Source organism: Schistocerca cancellata, chromosome 10 (genome assembly GCF_023864275.1).
Source record: "Schistocerca cancellata isolate TAMUIC-IGC-003103 chromosome 10, iqSchCanc2.1, whole genome shotgun sequence".
NCBI classification, from domain to species: Eukaryota; Metazoa; Arthropoda; class Insecta; order Orthoptera; family Acrididae; genus Schistocerca; species Schistocerca cancellata.
Window position 1 is genome coordinate 63090631 of NC_064635.1, and position 15008 is coordinate 63105638.

The 15008-nt window shown below is 40.8% G+C and overlaps 1 protein-coding gene across 1 annotated transcript in view; it reads right to left on the bottom strand.

The window, feature by feature from the left end:
• Positions 1-8375: 8375 nt before the first annotated feature.
• LOC126106110 (odorant receptor Or2-like) overlaps positions 8376-15008 on the bottom strand; it is a 91595-nt gene continuing 84962 nt past the window's right edge. The window contains exon 5 of the mRNA XM_049912357.1: positions 8376-8804. Coding sequence (XP_049768314.1) covers positions 8748-8804 — 57 coding nt within the window. The 3' untranslated portion in view covers positions 8376-8747. The remainder of the gene's footprint in view (positions 8805-15008) is intronic.

Sequence of the window (15008 nt, forward strand, 5' to 3'; positions counted from 1 at the left end):
GGCCGGTATTTGATATTAGTAGATTTCTCTTGGCCAGAAATGCCTTTTTTGCCATAGCGAGTCTGCGTTTGATGTCCTCCTTGTTCCGTCCGTCATTGGTTATTTTACTGCCTAGGTAGCAGAATTCCTTAACTTCATTGACTTCGTGACGATCAATCCAGGTGTTAAGTTTCTCGCTGTTCTCATTTCTACTACTTCTCATTACCATCGTCTTTCTCCGATTTACTCTCAAACCATACTGTGTACTCATTAGACTGTTCATTTCGTTCAGCAGATCATTTAATTCTTCTTCACTTTCACTAAGGATAACAATGTCATCAGCGAATCGTATCATCACCTTGTATTTTAATTCCACTCCTGAACCTTTCTTTTATTTCCATCATTGCTTCCTCGATGTACAGATTGAAGAGTAGGGGCGAAAGGCTACAGCCTTGTCTTACACCCTTCTTAATACGAGCACTTCGTTGTTGATCGTCCACTCTTATTATTCCCTCTTGGTTGTTGTACATATTGTATATGACCCGTCTCTCCCTATAGCTTACCCCTAATTTTTTTCAGAATCTCGAACAGCTTGCACCATTTTATATTGTCGAACGCTTTTTCCAGGTCGACAAACCCTATGAAAGTGTCTTGATTTTTGTTTAGCCTTGCTTCCATTATTAGCCGTAACGTCAGAATTGCCTCTCTCGTCCCTTGACTTTTCCTAAAGCCAAACTGATCGTCACCTAGCGCATTCTCAATTTTCTTTTCCATTCTTCTGTATATTATTCTTGTAAGCAGCTCCGATGCATGAGCTGTTAAGCTGATTGTGCGATAATTCTCGCACTTGTCAGCTCTTGCCGTCTTCGGAATTGTGTGGATGATGCTTTTCCGAAAGTCAGATGGTATATCTCCAGACTCATATATTCTACACACCAACGTGAATAGTCGTTTTGTGGCCACTTCCCCCAATGATTTTAGAAATTCTGATGGAATGTTATCTATCCCTTCTGCCTTATTTGACCGTAAGTCCTCCAAAGCTCTTTTAAATTCCGATTCTAATACTGGATCCCCTATCTCTTCTAAATCGACTCCTGTTTCTTCTTCTATCACATCAGACAAATCTTCACCCTCATAAAGGCTACCCTCGTATTGTGCCGGATTTCCTTTTGTCCGGCGAAATGCACCAGCTCGACCTAGCATAGACTCAACAAATCGTTGGCAGATCCCTGCAGAAATACTGACCCTTGCTTTCTGCAAGGACTGACGTCTCGATTATGTTCCATAAATGTTCGATGGGATTAACGTTGGGCGATCTGGATGGCCAAATCATTTGCTTGAACTGCCACAATATTCCTCAAACCAACCGCGAACAATTGTGGAACAGTTTTATGGCGCAGTGTCATCCATTAATATTCCATTACTGTTTCGGAACATGAGGTTTATGAATGGCGGAAAATGGTTATCAGGTAGACGAACACAGCCGAGGACCCAGTCCATTCCGCTGAAACAGGGCACACGCGATTATCAACCCACCACCAGCTTGCACAGTGCCTTGTTCACAACCTGGGTCCATGGCTTCGTGGGGTCTGCGCCAATATCGAACCTTCGTCTAGGGTCCAAACAATATTGTCACGAGACTAGGTGAGGCGCTGCAGGCGGTGTCGTGCTGTTAGCAAAGGCATTGCCGGGTCGGTCGTCTGCTGTCATTGTTCATTAACGCCCAATTCGCCGCACTATCTTAACATATACGTTCGTCGTACGTCCCACATCGATTTCTGCTGTTATTTCACACAGTGTTGCTTTTCTGTCAGCACTGACAACTCTACGCAAACGCCGCTGCTCTCGGTCGTTCAGTGAAGACCATCGCACGCAGCGTTGTACGTGATGAGAAATAATGCCTCAGAGGTGGTATTCTTGGAATATTGAATTCACTAACGATCTGCGAAATGGAAAGTCCCATGCGTCTAGCTCCAATTACCATTCTACGTTCAAAGAGTGTTCGTTACCGTTGTGCGGTCGTAATCGCGTCGAAGGCCTGAGTACAAATGACAACTCGGCTGTTTTACACCCTGTGTACACGGTACTACCGCCATCTGTATATGTGCATATCGCTGCCGTATGATTCCTGTCACCTCACTGTATTTCGAAAGAGATCGTTATATACAGGGTTATTACAAACGATTGAAGCGATTTCACAGCTCTACAATAACTTCATTATTTGAGATATTTTCACAATGCTTTGCACACACATACAAAAACTCAAAAAGTTTTTTTAGGCATTCACAAATGTTCGATATGTGCCCCTTTAGTGATTCGGCAGACATCAAGGCGATAATCAAGTTCCTCCCACACTCGGCGCTCACTGCACGCCGACCCGTTGATTTCCCCTTACAGAGGCATCCAGAAGCTTTAAACTGCGCATACCATCGCCGAATGGAGTTAGCAGTTGGTGGACCTTTGTTGAACTTCGTCCTGAAGTGTCGTTGCACTGTTATGACTGACTGATGTGAGTGCATTTCAAGCACGACATACGCTTTCTCGGCTCTTGTCGCCATTTTGTCTCACTGCGTTCTCGAGCGCTCTGGCGGCAGAAACCTGAAGTGCGGCTTCAGCCGAACAAAACTTTATGAGTTTTTCTACGTATCTGTAGAGTGTCGTGACCATATGTCAATGAATGGAGCTACAGTGAATTTATGAAATCGCTTCAATCATTTGTAATAGCCCTGTATTTATCATCAAACGTTAATATTGTGTACGTCTGAAAAAAATACCAGCAAATATTTCAATGAAGCGATTTACGTGACAATTTGTGCGTCACTTACCACCCGCACTTGTATCTTACAGTTTGAAATGGTCCAAATGGTTCTGAGCACTATGGGACTCAACATCTTTGGTCATCACTCCCCTAGAACTTAGAACTACTTCAACCTAACTAACCTAGGAACATCACACACATCCATGCCCGAGGCAGGATTCGAACCTGCGACCGTCGCGGTCCGCGGTTCCAGACTGAAGTGCCTAGAATCGCTCGGCCACAGCGGGCGACTCTTACAGTTCGAAGACGTTTTACATTGTAGAGGGAGACACCACTAATTTCGCTGTAAGAACATACTTAAATAAAACAACAGTATCGAGATGTCAGGAGAAGATGAAAGGAGTTCAGTCAGCAACATTGTTTACTAGAGTGGATTGTATGTATTAATTCTTACTTACAAAAGTCAGTGACAGATTATTATGTTACGCAAAACTTCAGTGTTAGATGCAAGCAGCTCTATTCTGGACTCTTCAGTAATTTAATTTGTTAAAATGAAACCTATTTTTTTTAAACAGTCACATAATTCGTCATGGAAACAATATCGATGAAAAAAAGTGCAGCGATAGTTTATAACAGAAAAAATTCCTCCGGCTAACGATACGTTTTATTTTGAGAGACGCAAGTTAGGTGATATATTTGTGATGAAAATACAGAATAGTTCAGGACTAAGGGAGAAACTCAGAAGAGTGACAAACCTCACAACATGGGAATTCTTCTGTTTAGAACAGAGCAGACAGACGGCCTCACCCTGTCACTACACTGAGTATTTATTCACCATGAGGCATTTTCGTGTTTTAGCTCCCTCTTCACAGAACTATCTTTAAGCTTTTATTTGGAAATCTACATCGTTGCTGCCGGCCGTAGTGCCCGAGTGGTTCTAGGCGCTTCAGTGTGGAACCACGCAACCGCTACGGTCGCAGGTTCGATTCCTGCCTCGGGCATGGATGTCTGTGATGTCCTCTGGTTAGCTAGATTTAAGTAGTTCTGAGTTCTAGGGGACTGATGACCTCAGCTGTTAAGTCCTATAGTGCTCAGAGCCATTTGAACCATTTTGAAGATCGCTGCTGAAGGGTAGGCTGTGCAGAAAAATTGTTGTAAAGAAAAAAATTCGATTCGTAGCGCCGTTTTACAGTTGAATAACATTTTAAGTTTGGCCATCAACCAGTTGTGCACTAATTCATATTGAATTAGTGTCTCTTGTCCTGATAGCGTAGATGATAGCGCACTAGACTACTCAGCCTTTGGATCGGGTTCGACCTTCGTTGTATGTGTTGTATGTTAACTGGGGACCTAGAAACGACGGAGAGGCTCCGTCCCCGCCGCAGCCGCAGTGGTCCACAACCCACGACGACTACCACAGTCCACTTCACCCCGCCGCTGCTCCACACCGAACCCAAGGTTAATGAGCAGGCGGTTCGGAATCCGATACCCCATTCCCCCCCCCCCCCCTCCAGGGAACGTCTCACACCAGACGAGTGTAACCCCTATGTTTGCGTGGTAGATTAATGGTGGTGTACTCGTACGTGGAGAACTTGTTTGCGCAGCAGTCGCCGACATAGTGTAGATGAGGCGGAATATGGGGAACCAGCCCGCATTCACAGAGGCATATGGAAAACCACCTAAAACCCATCTACAGACTGCCCGGCTCACCGGACCTCGACACAAGTCCTCCAGGCGGATTCGTAACCGAGACCAGGCGCTCTTTCCCACTCCGGAAAGCCGTGCGTTACATCGCTCGGCTAACCGGGCAGTCTGGATTCGACTCTTACTACTGTCCCATGACCAACTTTTGTATCGCTCTCTTGTTCGGTTTTAGGAAACAAACAAAGCAGGCGTTTGATGATACGGACTCAGGCGGGCCGCTTGAATTTGCGTGAGCAGCGCTTGATTGGTTGATTCGACTTGAAGGATTCGATCTAGCGACCCTTCAGTTCTTGGCACGTACTTCACCGCTAGACCGTCAGACCTGAAACAGAATCTAGCCGTGCTCTTTGGGCGGCTGCTGCATTTCCCGCCATTGACCGCCTCATCTCTAACTGCCCACCTCGTAGCACTCACGATTGCCATGAGGTGTCACACCAGACGCCAGTTACATATGGAACACGTGACATTACGTGTGTACACGGAAGCGCCAAAGAAACCGGTATAGGCATGCATATTCAAATGCAGAGATATGTAAGTAGGCAGAATACGGCGCTGTGGTCGGCAATGCCTATTTAAGATAACAAGTGTTTGGCGCAGTTGTTAGGTCGGTTACTGCCGCTACACTGGCAGGTTATCAAGATTTGAGTCAGTCTGAACGTGGTGTTATGGTCGGCACACGAGCTATGTGAAGTGTCGGCAGAAGTGCCAACACTGTTTTGTTTGAGGAGACCGAAATGCACGCTATAAGCTCACGCAGGCTGGCGTGAGGTCTGAAACAGGGTACGTAATGAATGCTATAAAGAAAAGTACGTAGCTTCTGGAATACTTAACTTTAATTCATAATTGTAGAACATCGCTCTTGCTTGATTGGCGACTCCATGTTGTCTTGTGCACTACGACCAGGTAACAGGTATACTTGAAAAAAGAGACAGCATTGGTCGTATATTTTTCTATTGCAAAATCGATTTTCTGTCACTGAGTGACCATCTTCAGTGCTATATTGTATAACAAATTGGGATGCACTGTTGTTACTAGGCTTACGGCAATCACATAGACTCTATGTGAGTCTATGTGATTGCCGTAAGCCTAGTAACAACAGTGCATCCCAATTTGTTATACAATATAGCACTGAAGATGGTCACTCAGTGACAGAAAATCGATTTTGCAATAGAAAAATATACGACCAATGCTGTCTCTTTTTTCAAGTATACATCGCTCTTGATGATACATTAATAGAATCTCAATATCTATACTGGTAATGGCGCCTTGCTAGGTCGTAGCAAATGTAGCTGAAGGCTATGCTAACTATCGTCTCGGCAAATGAGAGCGTAATTCTCAGTGAACCATGGCTAGCAACGTCGGCTGTACAACTGGGGCAAGAGCTAGTACGTCTCTCCAGACCTGCCGTGTGGTGGCGCTCGGTCTGCAATTACTGACAGTGGCGACACGCGGGTCCGACATGTACTAATGGACCGCGGCCGATTTAAAAGTTACCACCTAGCAAGTGTGGTGTCTGGCGGTGACACCACACTATGGAACACAGCATCTCCCAGACAGCGATGGTGTTGCGACGAAGGCGTCTGGCTGCGGAGTAGGCTATTTGTGTTCGATTCCTAGTTCATTCTGCAGCTTTTTTTATTTCCTGTTTTTTTTTTTTCGTTTCGAAATTGGGAGGCTTAGGAGGCTTAATAAGGTAAGTAAAGCAGCAGGGAATATTAACAAGGTAGCCAAATAGATTTCTCCAATTATTTTCGACTGTAACACTAAGAAAAGAGCTATGGAAACACTTGACAAGATGGTGGTGAATTATACAGCAAAAAGGAAGACATATGGCCTATTGATAAGTTCTCAAATAATTTCGACATATCTGCCTAATACCTCTTATGTGCTGTACATGGCAACTTATCGCCAATGGAAAGCAAACACCCTACAGAGAAGAAGACTATTCCTAGAATCCCTAGGCGACCAACTAATTGGTGGGCATATGAAGGGACGAGGACATCTTCCACAAAGAAATGCTGCAAGAGAAGCTGCAGAGAGAAGAATGTCATTTCAGTGCGCCCTCCACATCAGAAGAAAATGATCCTAGGAATAAAGAAGAGAGACAAATGTTATAACTTTACAGGGCCGTATGACATTAGAGGTCGGGATTGATCTATGAGGTCTTGAATATCTTATTCGTATCTGTCAGTTGGTATGGAGAAATTAGATTTGGGGCATTTCTTTATATAGTTTTGCGTGATTAAGTCCCGACGCTATGCAAAGCTTTCACTTAGTTACGTGCGATTTGCGATCTGTTATGTGTTAGTATCCGATAATAAACTATATTTTTTTCTGATTACCGTTAAAATATAATGACGATAAATGTTTGTAATCATTTGGAATAATATTTTAATAACTATGAAGATGATGTGACGACATTCATTTACTCTTGAAAAAAAAAGAGTGTTAATTGTGCGTTTATGGTCGGCCAGTGCCGGGATCTGTGATTACGATTCCAGAAATAATTGATTGGACGGAGTTGAATTGCGCACAGTCGTGTAGGGCGAATTATGACCTTGAAATCGGTTGTAGGTGTACGCAGGTCAATTTCGTGACAGGCTAGTAAGCGTCGCGACTGTGTCGTTGTATCAAGACTGCTTTCGTGCCGCCGATGGTTTGCTTTAAACTCACGAAAATACAATTTACGCGAACTCTTAACTATCGCGAAAGGGCAGAATATCTGATGAGCCATTGTGGAGGACGTAAGTTTGGATAGAAAGATCATTTTTAAAATCCAATATAAATCCTGTTGATCGAAGTAGCCTAGCAACCGAAAAGCTCACACGTGGTTATCAGCGGAAACAGTGTACTATTTTTCATGCACACGTTTACACTCTACATCGAGGTGTGGATGATTTGTGGGCGCGAAATAAACATTTGAAAGCATTAGATTAAATAAAAAGGAAAAATATAAAGAAGTTTATTCGTATACTTTGTTATTTCATGAACAGTGATATTTTCTTATAGTGATGTAGAGCCTTACGTATTATTAATATTGTGACAGTCTGATCGCAAGTGCTCTCGTTACAAGTCGAGTTTTGGGACTGATTAAGAGTAGCTGGTTCTTAAAGTCTCAAAGGTTAAGTGAAGAATAATATCACACTTAAATAACGCAGCATCGGAACCCACTATCTTTATACTATTATTTATTACTCTTTATAGTATTACTATTCTGGAATATCGTGTCCATGTAGTTGTGTGTTGTCACAACAAACGGGTAACACAAACATAAACATTTCTGCCCGCATCTCGTGGTCGTGCGGTAGCGTTCTCGCTTCCCACGCCGGGGTTCCCGGGTTCGATTCCCGGCGGGGTCAGGGATTTTCTCTACCTCGTGATGGCTGGGTGTTGTGTGCTGTCCTTAGGTTAGTTAGGTTTAAGTAGTTCTAAGTTCTAGGGGACTTATGACCACAGCAGTTGAGTCCCATAGTGCTCAGAGCCATTTGAACCATTTAAACATTTCTCATGCTCTGACATCGACGAGGCAAAGAAGAGACGACAACGACGACATACACGTATACATATACAAACGGTATAAGTGGCGCCTTACAATACAACAACACAACGGACGTCACGCTATGTCAGGAATGTGGAAAACTGATAAAAGTTCAGTGACCTGTGTAAAGTGTAAAAAATCTACTTGCAAGAACATCTTGCACACACGCGTAAAAACTCTTAGTAAGAGTGAGGCATAATGTAATAAAATTAACACACACACAATTACAGTTTTCGATTATTGTATTCTTGTATTATTCCATTATACAGCTTGAATGATTACTACATTAAACTATCTAAATTACAACCTATTGATGATTTCAATACAGAAATGTGTAAAAGCATACCTACAGGAAACAGAAAAAGACCGAGTCTTTTTTGACCCGAACATGTTTAGTGTATGTGTAATATAACGGCGTAACAGGGTTAAATAACGCGTAACTGTACTTGTACTGACTGAGAAAAATGGTTAATGGTTCGGCATTACAGGTAGAAATGTCAATAAACAGGACAAGAGTGAACCGTCTCTGCTTGTCTCTACTCTAACCTGCACGATGGACTTTCAAACTATGGCTGAGAAGACACTGAGCAGCCTTGTGAGGTTTATCGTCTCCACTAGCTGTCCACTCAAGCCATGAGGCACCATGCGTAAGCTCAGATTCATTCGAACGATTTACAGCCTCATAAGGAAGCGTTGTGGTAGATCTTATAAAGCGACACATAAACAGTACAAGTCTGAGTTTCTTCTTCCGGCGTTCGCAGTGCTCCTTCACTTGTTCTGCATCTGGCTGAGCAGGGCGTAGTACGAATAGGCTGCGTTCACGAGCTGCAAAATAAAGACGTAATTCTGAGCATTCCCAAAGAGTAACAGCGTACATTGATAAAAGATTTTGGACTTTTAATGTTGCGAAAGGTAAATAGGTTTTTAATGATTCCATGCTGCCTGCAGCTGTTCATTTTTAGTTTCCAAAGTATTCTTCAAGTACTGCCTTAGGTCATCGTGAAGTGCTATGGTGAAAGATTTCTTATAAAACAATACTAGATCCCCAGTATATCATATTCTAATCAACGGTAAAAGGCAGTGACTAAACAGACCAACATTCGTTAGCTGCAGAAATTTACTAGACACTTTTGTTAGCTTTTGTATGTCCATACTATAATGTTATATATTCATTACTATTAAAATGTTCGTAGATGTACAGAAAGCAAATATCCAACTTCGAACTTATTATTAAACAACATTTGTCAACGTTTATACGATTTCATAAGGACAGAAACATTATATTAGCAGATAAATGTTACTTATCTTGCTATGGTTGTCTCGTTGTGTAGGATGCTGGTTCCTGTTTATGCTTTCCAATTAATAAGTTCAAGGAATGGTTTCAGTAAATGTTGCTGGAATATTGTTGCTTCCTGACATCATCAGTATTTATGCATAGCTTCTTGACATTTTCTCCAACACCACTTGCCAAGTAAATGCAATGAGCAACATTTCAACACAACGCAAATAACTTCATAGTTACTCTACCAACCTCGTCAAGAACTGAAACTATTAAGGCGTGTTTGGAGCCTAAAATTTCTATAAATATTACATGCATAGCTTCCAGAACGGGATGTAGTTCAAATGAATTTTATTGTAGGTATCTTAGGTGAAATTACTTTCCAGGAATAATTTACTTAAGGTTTCTGGAAGTAATTATTTATATTAACTTTCATGTACCTACTAATAATAATGAAGGTTGCAACTTTTGACAATACAAAAGCTATCAGCTTCCCATCTTTGTACAATTGTCGATAGAATCATCGACAGTAAAATTAGAAAAATTACAAATGAAAGCAGGAATTTTGTTTACATGAAAATTGAAGCATGATAATATTAATGTCATTGTAAATTGGTTTTTGACTCATTTAAGTTAACAGTTGCGGTTTCTGATTTTCGTGATACAAGATCGATGTTGCCAACTGAATTGATATGAAAAATATTATAATATCATAAAAATAGTATTTTGGTGATCAAATATGTAGAAAATTATCTTTAGATGTGGAATCTGTAAGTAAAAAAATGAATTCAAGTGAGGCGGAAACTTATACGGAATCTATCATTTGAATTGAAATATTAAAGTTCTTAGGAGGCAAGATTCATTACAATAGATAAGACTGCTTGTTTTGTTGTTTATTTTTATTTGGAGGGGGTGGGGGTGGGGGGCGGTATCGGCCTACCTGCCCATCATTAGCAGTCGTGTAATGTATTACTGTGCTTTCACAGAATGTAAATGGAAAAAACACTATCTCACCTGTAGCACGACGAGAACGCACAGAAAACAAATTAGACATCAAAGTAAAATTTCGAAAAAACTTCTACGGAAATTTTATTAAGGCACAACAATAACTTATACTACCGCTCAAGATGGAGCCTGAATGCAGTCCGCCTGAAATAAAAATACAGAACAAAACAAGCACCTTTCTCTGTGTACATAAAAATAATTTCATTCATCAACTTTTATACAGGGTGCACGACACCGGAAGTACAGAACATGTGTCAGCTTATCGATCGTCAAGTATATCTGCGATCGCAAATATATTCTGAATTCAGCATAAGGTAAGAAATTAACAGATAATTTTGCAACAGTTCCATCACTTTAGAACTCGTCAGCGTTGTCACGATGACACACACAAGACAAATACAGGAGCAGAGGCTTATGGAGGTATCTTAATCCTAAGATGATGTAAAATAGTACCATATGTTTTATTACTTTGCTGTCAGAGGTCAGCTGGAATGTGATGGATGTACAGGGCGGTAAAAAAAAAGTGTTGAAAATTTTGAGAGGCGGTAGTACCCACCAATACAAGAAAAACTCCAGCAAAAAAAAACGCATATGTTAAGAGCTACGACCACTTCTTCATCTTTGCTTCTGCGAAACACTTCTCTTCCTTTCCAAGCTCCTTGCTTTCCGTCTTTGGGAGGAAATGCTATGGATCAACATAAGAGAAAAATATCATGTAGATATGAGCTCCAAACCGCATACGTCAAGAGCTATGACCACTTGTTCAGTGGAACGGACGCGTTACACAGTAAAACGTTTCAATATATTCCCCACATTTTTTTACGCCCTGCATATGGGACACAGACGACATGTAACACATGTGTATTATATGCAGTAACCGTTGCCGTAAGTTCTTTATAACATCACTTTACCTTAAGCCGTCAATAATTGCCATCGTAAATACAAATTTTTATTTATATTATGAAACAGTTACGTAAATGTTTGTAGCAAGATATTACAATTAGCGTAATTCATATTGTGTTTGAACACTGCTTAACCCTAAAAACTAACCTACTGACGATCTAATAGTATTTTATAAAAATCCTTTAAAAAATACCAGGAAATGCTCTAAGGCCAAAACTGTACAACAGCACAAAAATAAATAAAAATTAACGGTACTGGCAGTATGGAAGCATTAAAAATACTTAGAAACTATGGAGCTGGTTTCAAACGAAAAGGTAATCAGATATCTGACGATTTTTTTTTTCTCAAACTTAAACGGCAAAAATACTCGTAACATGTGATTTATAACATCTACTGTTTTGCATGGTACTGCACTTTGTTTTATTTTGACTTACTCTAATAATTTAATTAGCTGAACAAGGGTAGCAAACCGTTCTTTTCCATCTTATACACTTCATGAGACGTATGATGAATGTATGCAAACGAATAAAAATTTGTATAAAGTGGTAAAGTTGTAAGATACTGGTGAACGGTAACCCATTAAAATTATAAGTACGTTAAGGAACCTGTCATGTTATCCTCAGGGAACACATTTATTACATTATAAGGTTTGTTGTGAATTGTACATTGTAACGGTATAAATATCTCACTAGACTAATACGTGTAAGTGGGGAAAACAACAGTAATATTTTAGGATTGTATACTGCTCTATATTCTTCGTGAAGGTGAAATTTGAAATGAGTAACGTTGTCGACTATATTCACTAACTTTAAATAAATTTTCTCCTAACAGCCAGCATTAATTCATAAATTTAAGACATTGCTAGTTTCGAGAATTGATCTCTCACTTTCAAGATACGTACCGGTAATCAGTTCATTCAGGACCGTTTCAGAATTCAGTTGGCTCACCAGATATCCTGGAAACTTTCGCAGCCATTATTGCCGATCCGTATAGAACGTTCACAAAAAATCTGGAGTCTTAAGTCGACTGACGCTGACTTAAAAACCCACCCTTGACGCCTGCGCATAATTATGCGTCCTTTTCGAAATACGGAGTACGTGATTTTAGAACTGGGCTTCAGAAACGCCAACAGACATTGAGAATGGCATGTGGGCTCAACGCAGAGCGTCTACAAAGCACAAAAGTTTTAGTTTCTCGATTCGAGTACGATTAACCTGAGCCGGTTTATACCTCTGCGGCGAGGGCGAAGTATTTTTCTTGTCAAGATGGTGAGGATCACTCTTCACACTTTTTGGCATTATTTGGGTCTCTGAAGAAGGGGTGGCGGTTATCACTGAAACATCCGGTTTTCGGTTATATCTTTTTTGTTTTCCACGGCAGTTTACCCTGACTGTTCAAGCCGCTCAGTATATCCGGTTTCTGAAATAATCGATTTTCATTTTCTATCCTTAATCTCCTCTAATAAAAGTAGAAATCTAGCAAAATTGAAAAATATTTACTCTTTCAATTTCAAGATATACAGAATCAAAATATTAAATTAAGCAAGCCAATTAAAGAAAAATTGGTCCGTCCACAGTTCCCTGCTTTTCTTGGGAAGTGATAAGTGATTGTGAATGCTAGAAAAAAAATCAACAGTACTGGTCTGCTACAAAAAGGTGATATACTGGTCTGCTCCAAAAAGGTGATGTAATCGAATGTCATGCCATTATTTGGGCATTACGAATAGTCAGTGGTAAAGTATGAAAACTAAAGTTGAAGAACTCTATTTTTGGTGTTAATTTGTCCGTTTTCAAGGGCTACAAGAGGATGAAGACGTATTATGTAGAAACAGCCAAAATATCAATTACTTTTTATTTTTACTGTAAACTATGAATGAGTTGTTAAGTTTTTAATTTGTTATTGTTAGTATCATTTCCTTCTTCTTCTATTATTTCATAGAATGGCAGACAGATCTTTAACCTTTTAAAGTAAATGAAGTATTGTACTTCACTGCTACGTCACTTCAAGAAGATACACACATCAAAAAAAGTTTTGCTTCACCTCGGTTCCCAGAACTTCTGAAGATAGACATTGACTTTGGATATTGTATCACAAGTGAGAAGTAGTAGAAATGAGAACAGCGAGAAACTTAACATCAGGATTGATGGTCACGAAGTCAATGAAGGAATTCTGCTACCTAGGCAGTAAAATAACCGATGACGGACGGAGTAAGGAGGACATCAAAAGCAGACTCGCTATGGCAACAAAGGCATTTCTGGCCAAGAGAAGTCTACTAATATCAAATACCGGCCTTAATTTGAGGAAGAAATTTCTGAGGATGTACGTCTGGAGTACAGCATTGTATGGTAGTGAAACATGGACTGTGGGAAAACCGGAACAGAAGAGAATCGAAGCATTTGAGATGTGGTGCTATAGACGAAAGTTGAAAATTAGGTGAACTGATAAGGTAACGAATGAAGAGGTTCTACGCAGAATCAGAGAGGAAAGGAATATGTGGAAAACACTGATAAGGAGAAGGGACAGGATGATAGGACATCTGCTAAGACATGAGGGAATGACTTCCATGGTACTAGAGGGAGCTGTAGAGGGCAAAAACTGTAGAGGACGACAGAGGTTGGAATACGTCAAGCAAATAATTGAGGACGTAGGTTGCAAGTGCTACTCTGAGATGAAGAGGTTAGCACAGGAAAGGAATTCGTGGCGGGCCGCATCAAACCAGTCAGTAGACTGACGACCAAAAAAAAATTGTATCACAGACACAGTCACTTTGACTGTTCAGAGATGTCACTAAACCCGCCCAAAGATATAAACAACCATGCATGAGCAGCGCCTATTAGACGGAGGGGGTCAGACAGCCGATCAGTTCCAGTCATTCCACCAGGAAGGACGTACACGGCTCGTGTTGTCTTTTGTTCAACCATGCCTAGACGGTCAATACCGCGGTTCCATCACGCCCGCATCGTTACTTTGTGCCATGAAGGGCTCTCAACAAGGGAAGTGTCCAGGAGTCTCGGAGTCAACCAAAGCTATGTTGTTCGGTTCAAACGGTTCAAATGGCTCTGAGTACTATGGGACTTAACTTCTGAGGTCATCAGTCGCCTAAAGCTAACTAACATAAGGACATCACACACATCCATGCCCGAAGCAGGATTCGAACCTGCGATCCTAGCGCCAGCGCGGTTCTGGACTCAAGGGCCTAGAACCTCTCGGCCACAGAGTCCGGCCTGTGCACAGTGCAAATAATGTTTATTTGAGAACATATTTTAAATGTGCTTCAGTATTCCTTCACTTTTATTAGTAGTTAGAAGATATTTGAGTGATAATGTGGAAGTGTCCTAATGGATCTGATAATTAAGCGTCAATTCATCTTTCATTTAATGTTAGAAATATTACTAAAAGTATGTAGGTGCATTATTTATACTATAGAAGTGTTGGAATCTCGTCGACCTTGAACTTTAGATTTTATGTAGGGCTGAATTTTATCCAACAACACAATCAAAGTGCTGAAAATAGACAGTTTCAATTAAATATTTACTGTGGATATTTGGGAATTTGAATATTAGTCACCTGTGATTGGACATTACGTCTGGATCAGAACTGATATACAGAGGGGCCCAAAAAATGTGTCCACTGTTTAAAAATCCATAACTTGCAAACTAATTGACGGGGTTGTCTCATTTTTGGCGAAAGTCTAGCTTAAAGTCCAACATAAAGATATCACTGGAGGTGTTCGAAATGATCACCATTAACATCCACACACAAACGATGCCGCCGAACTGCAGCTCGAACTACTGACTGCAACGTGTTCAGGTGGATATTTGCACGTGAATGTACGATAGATT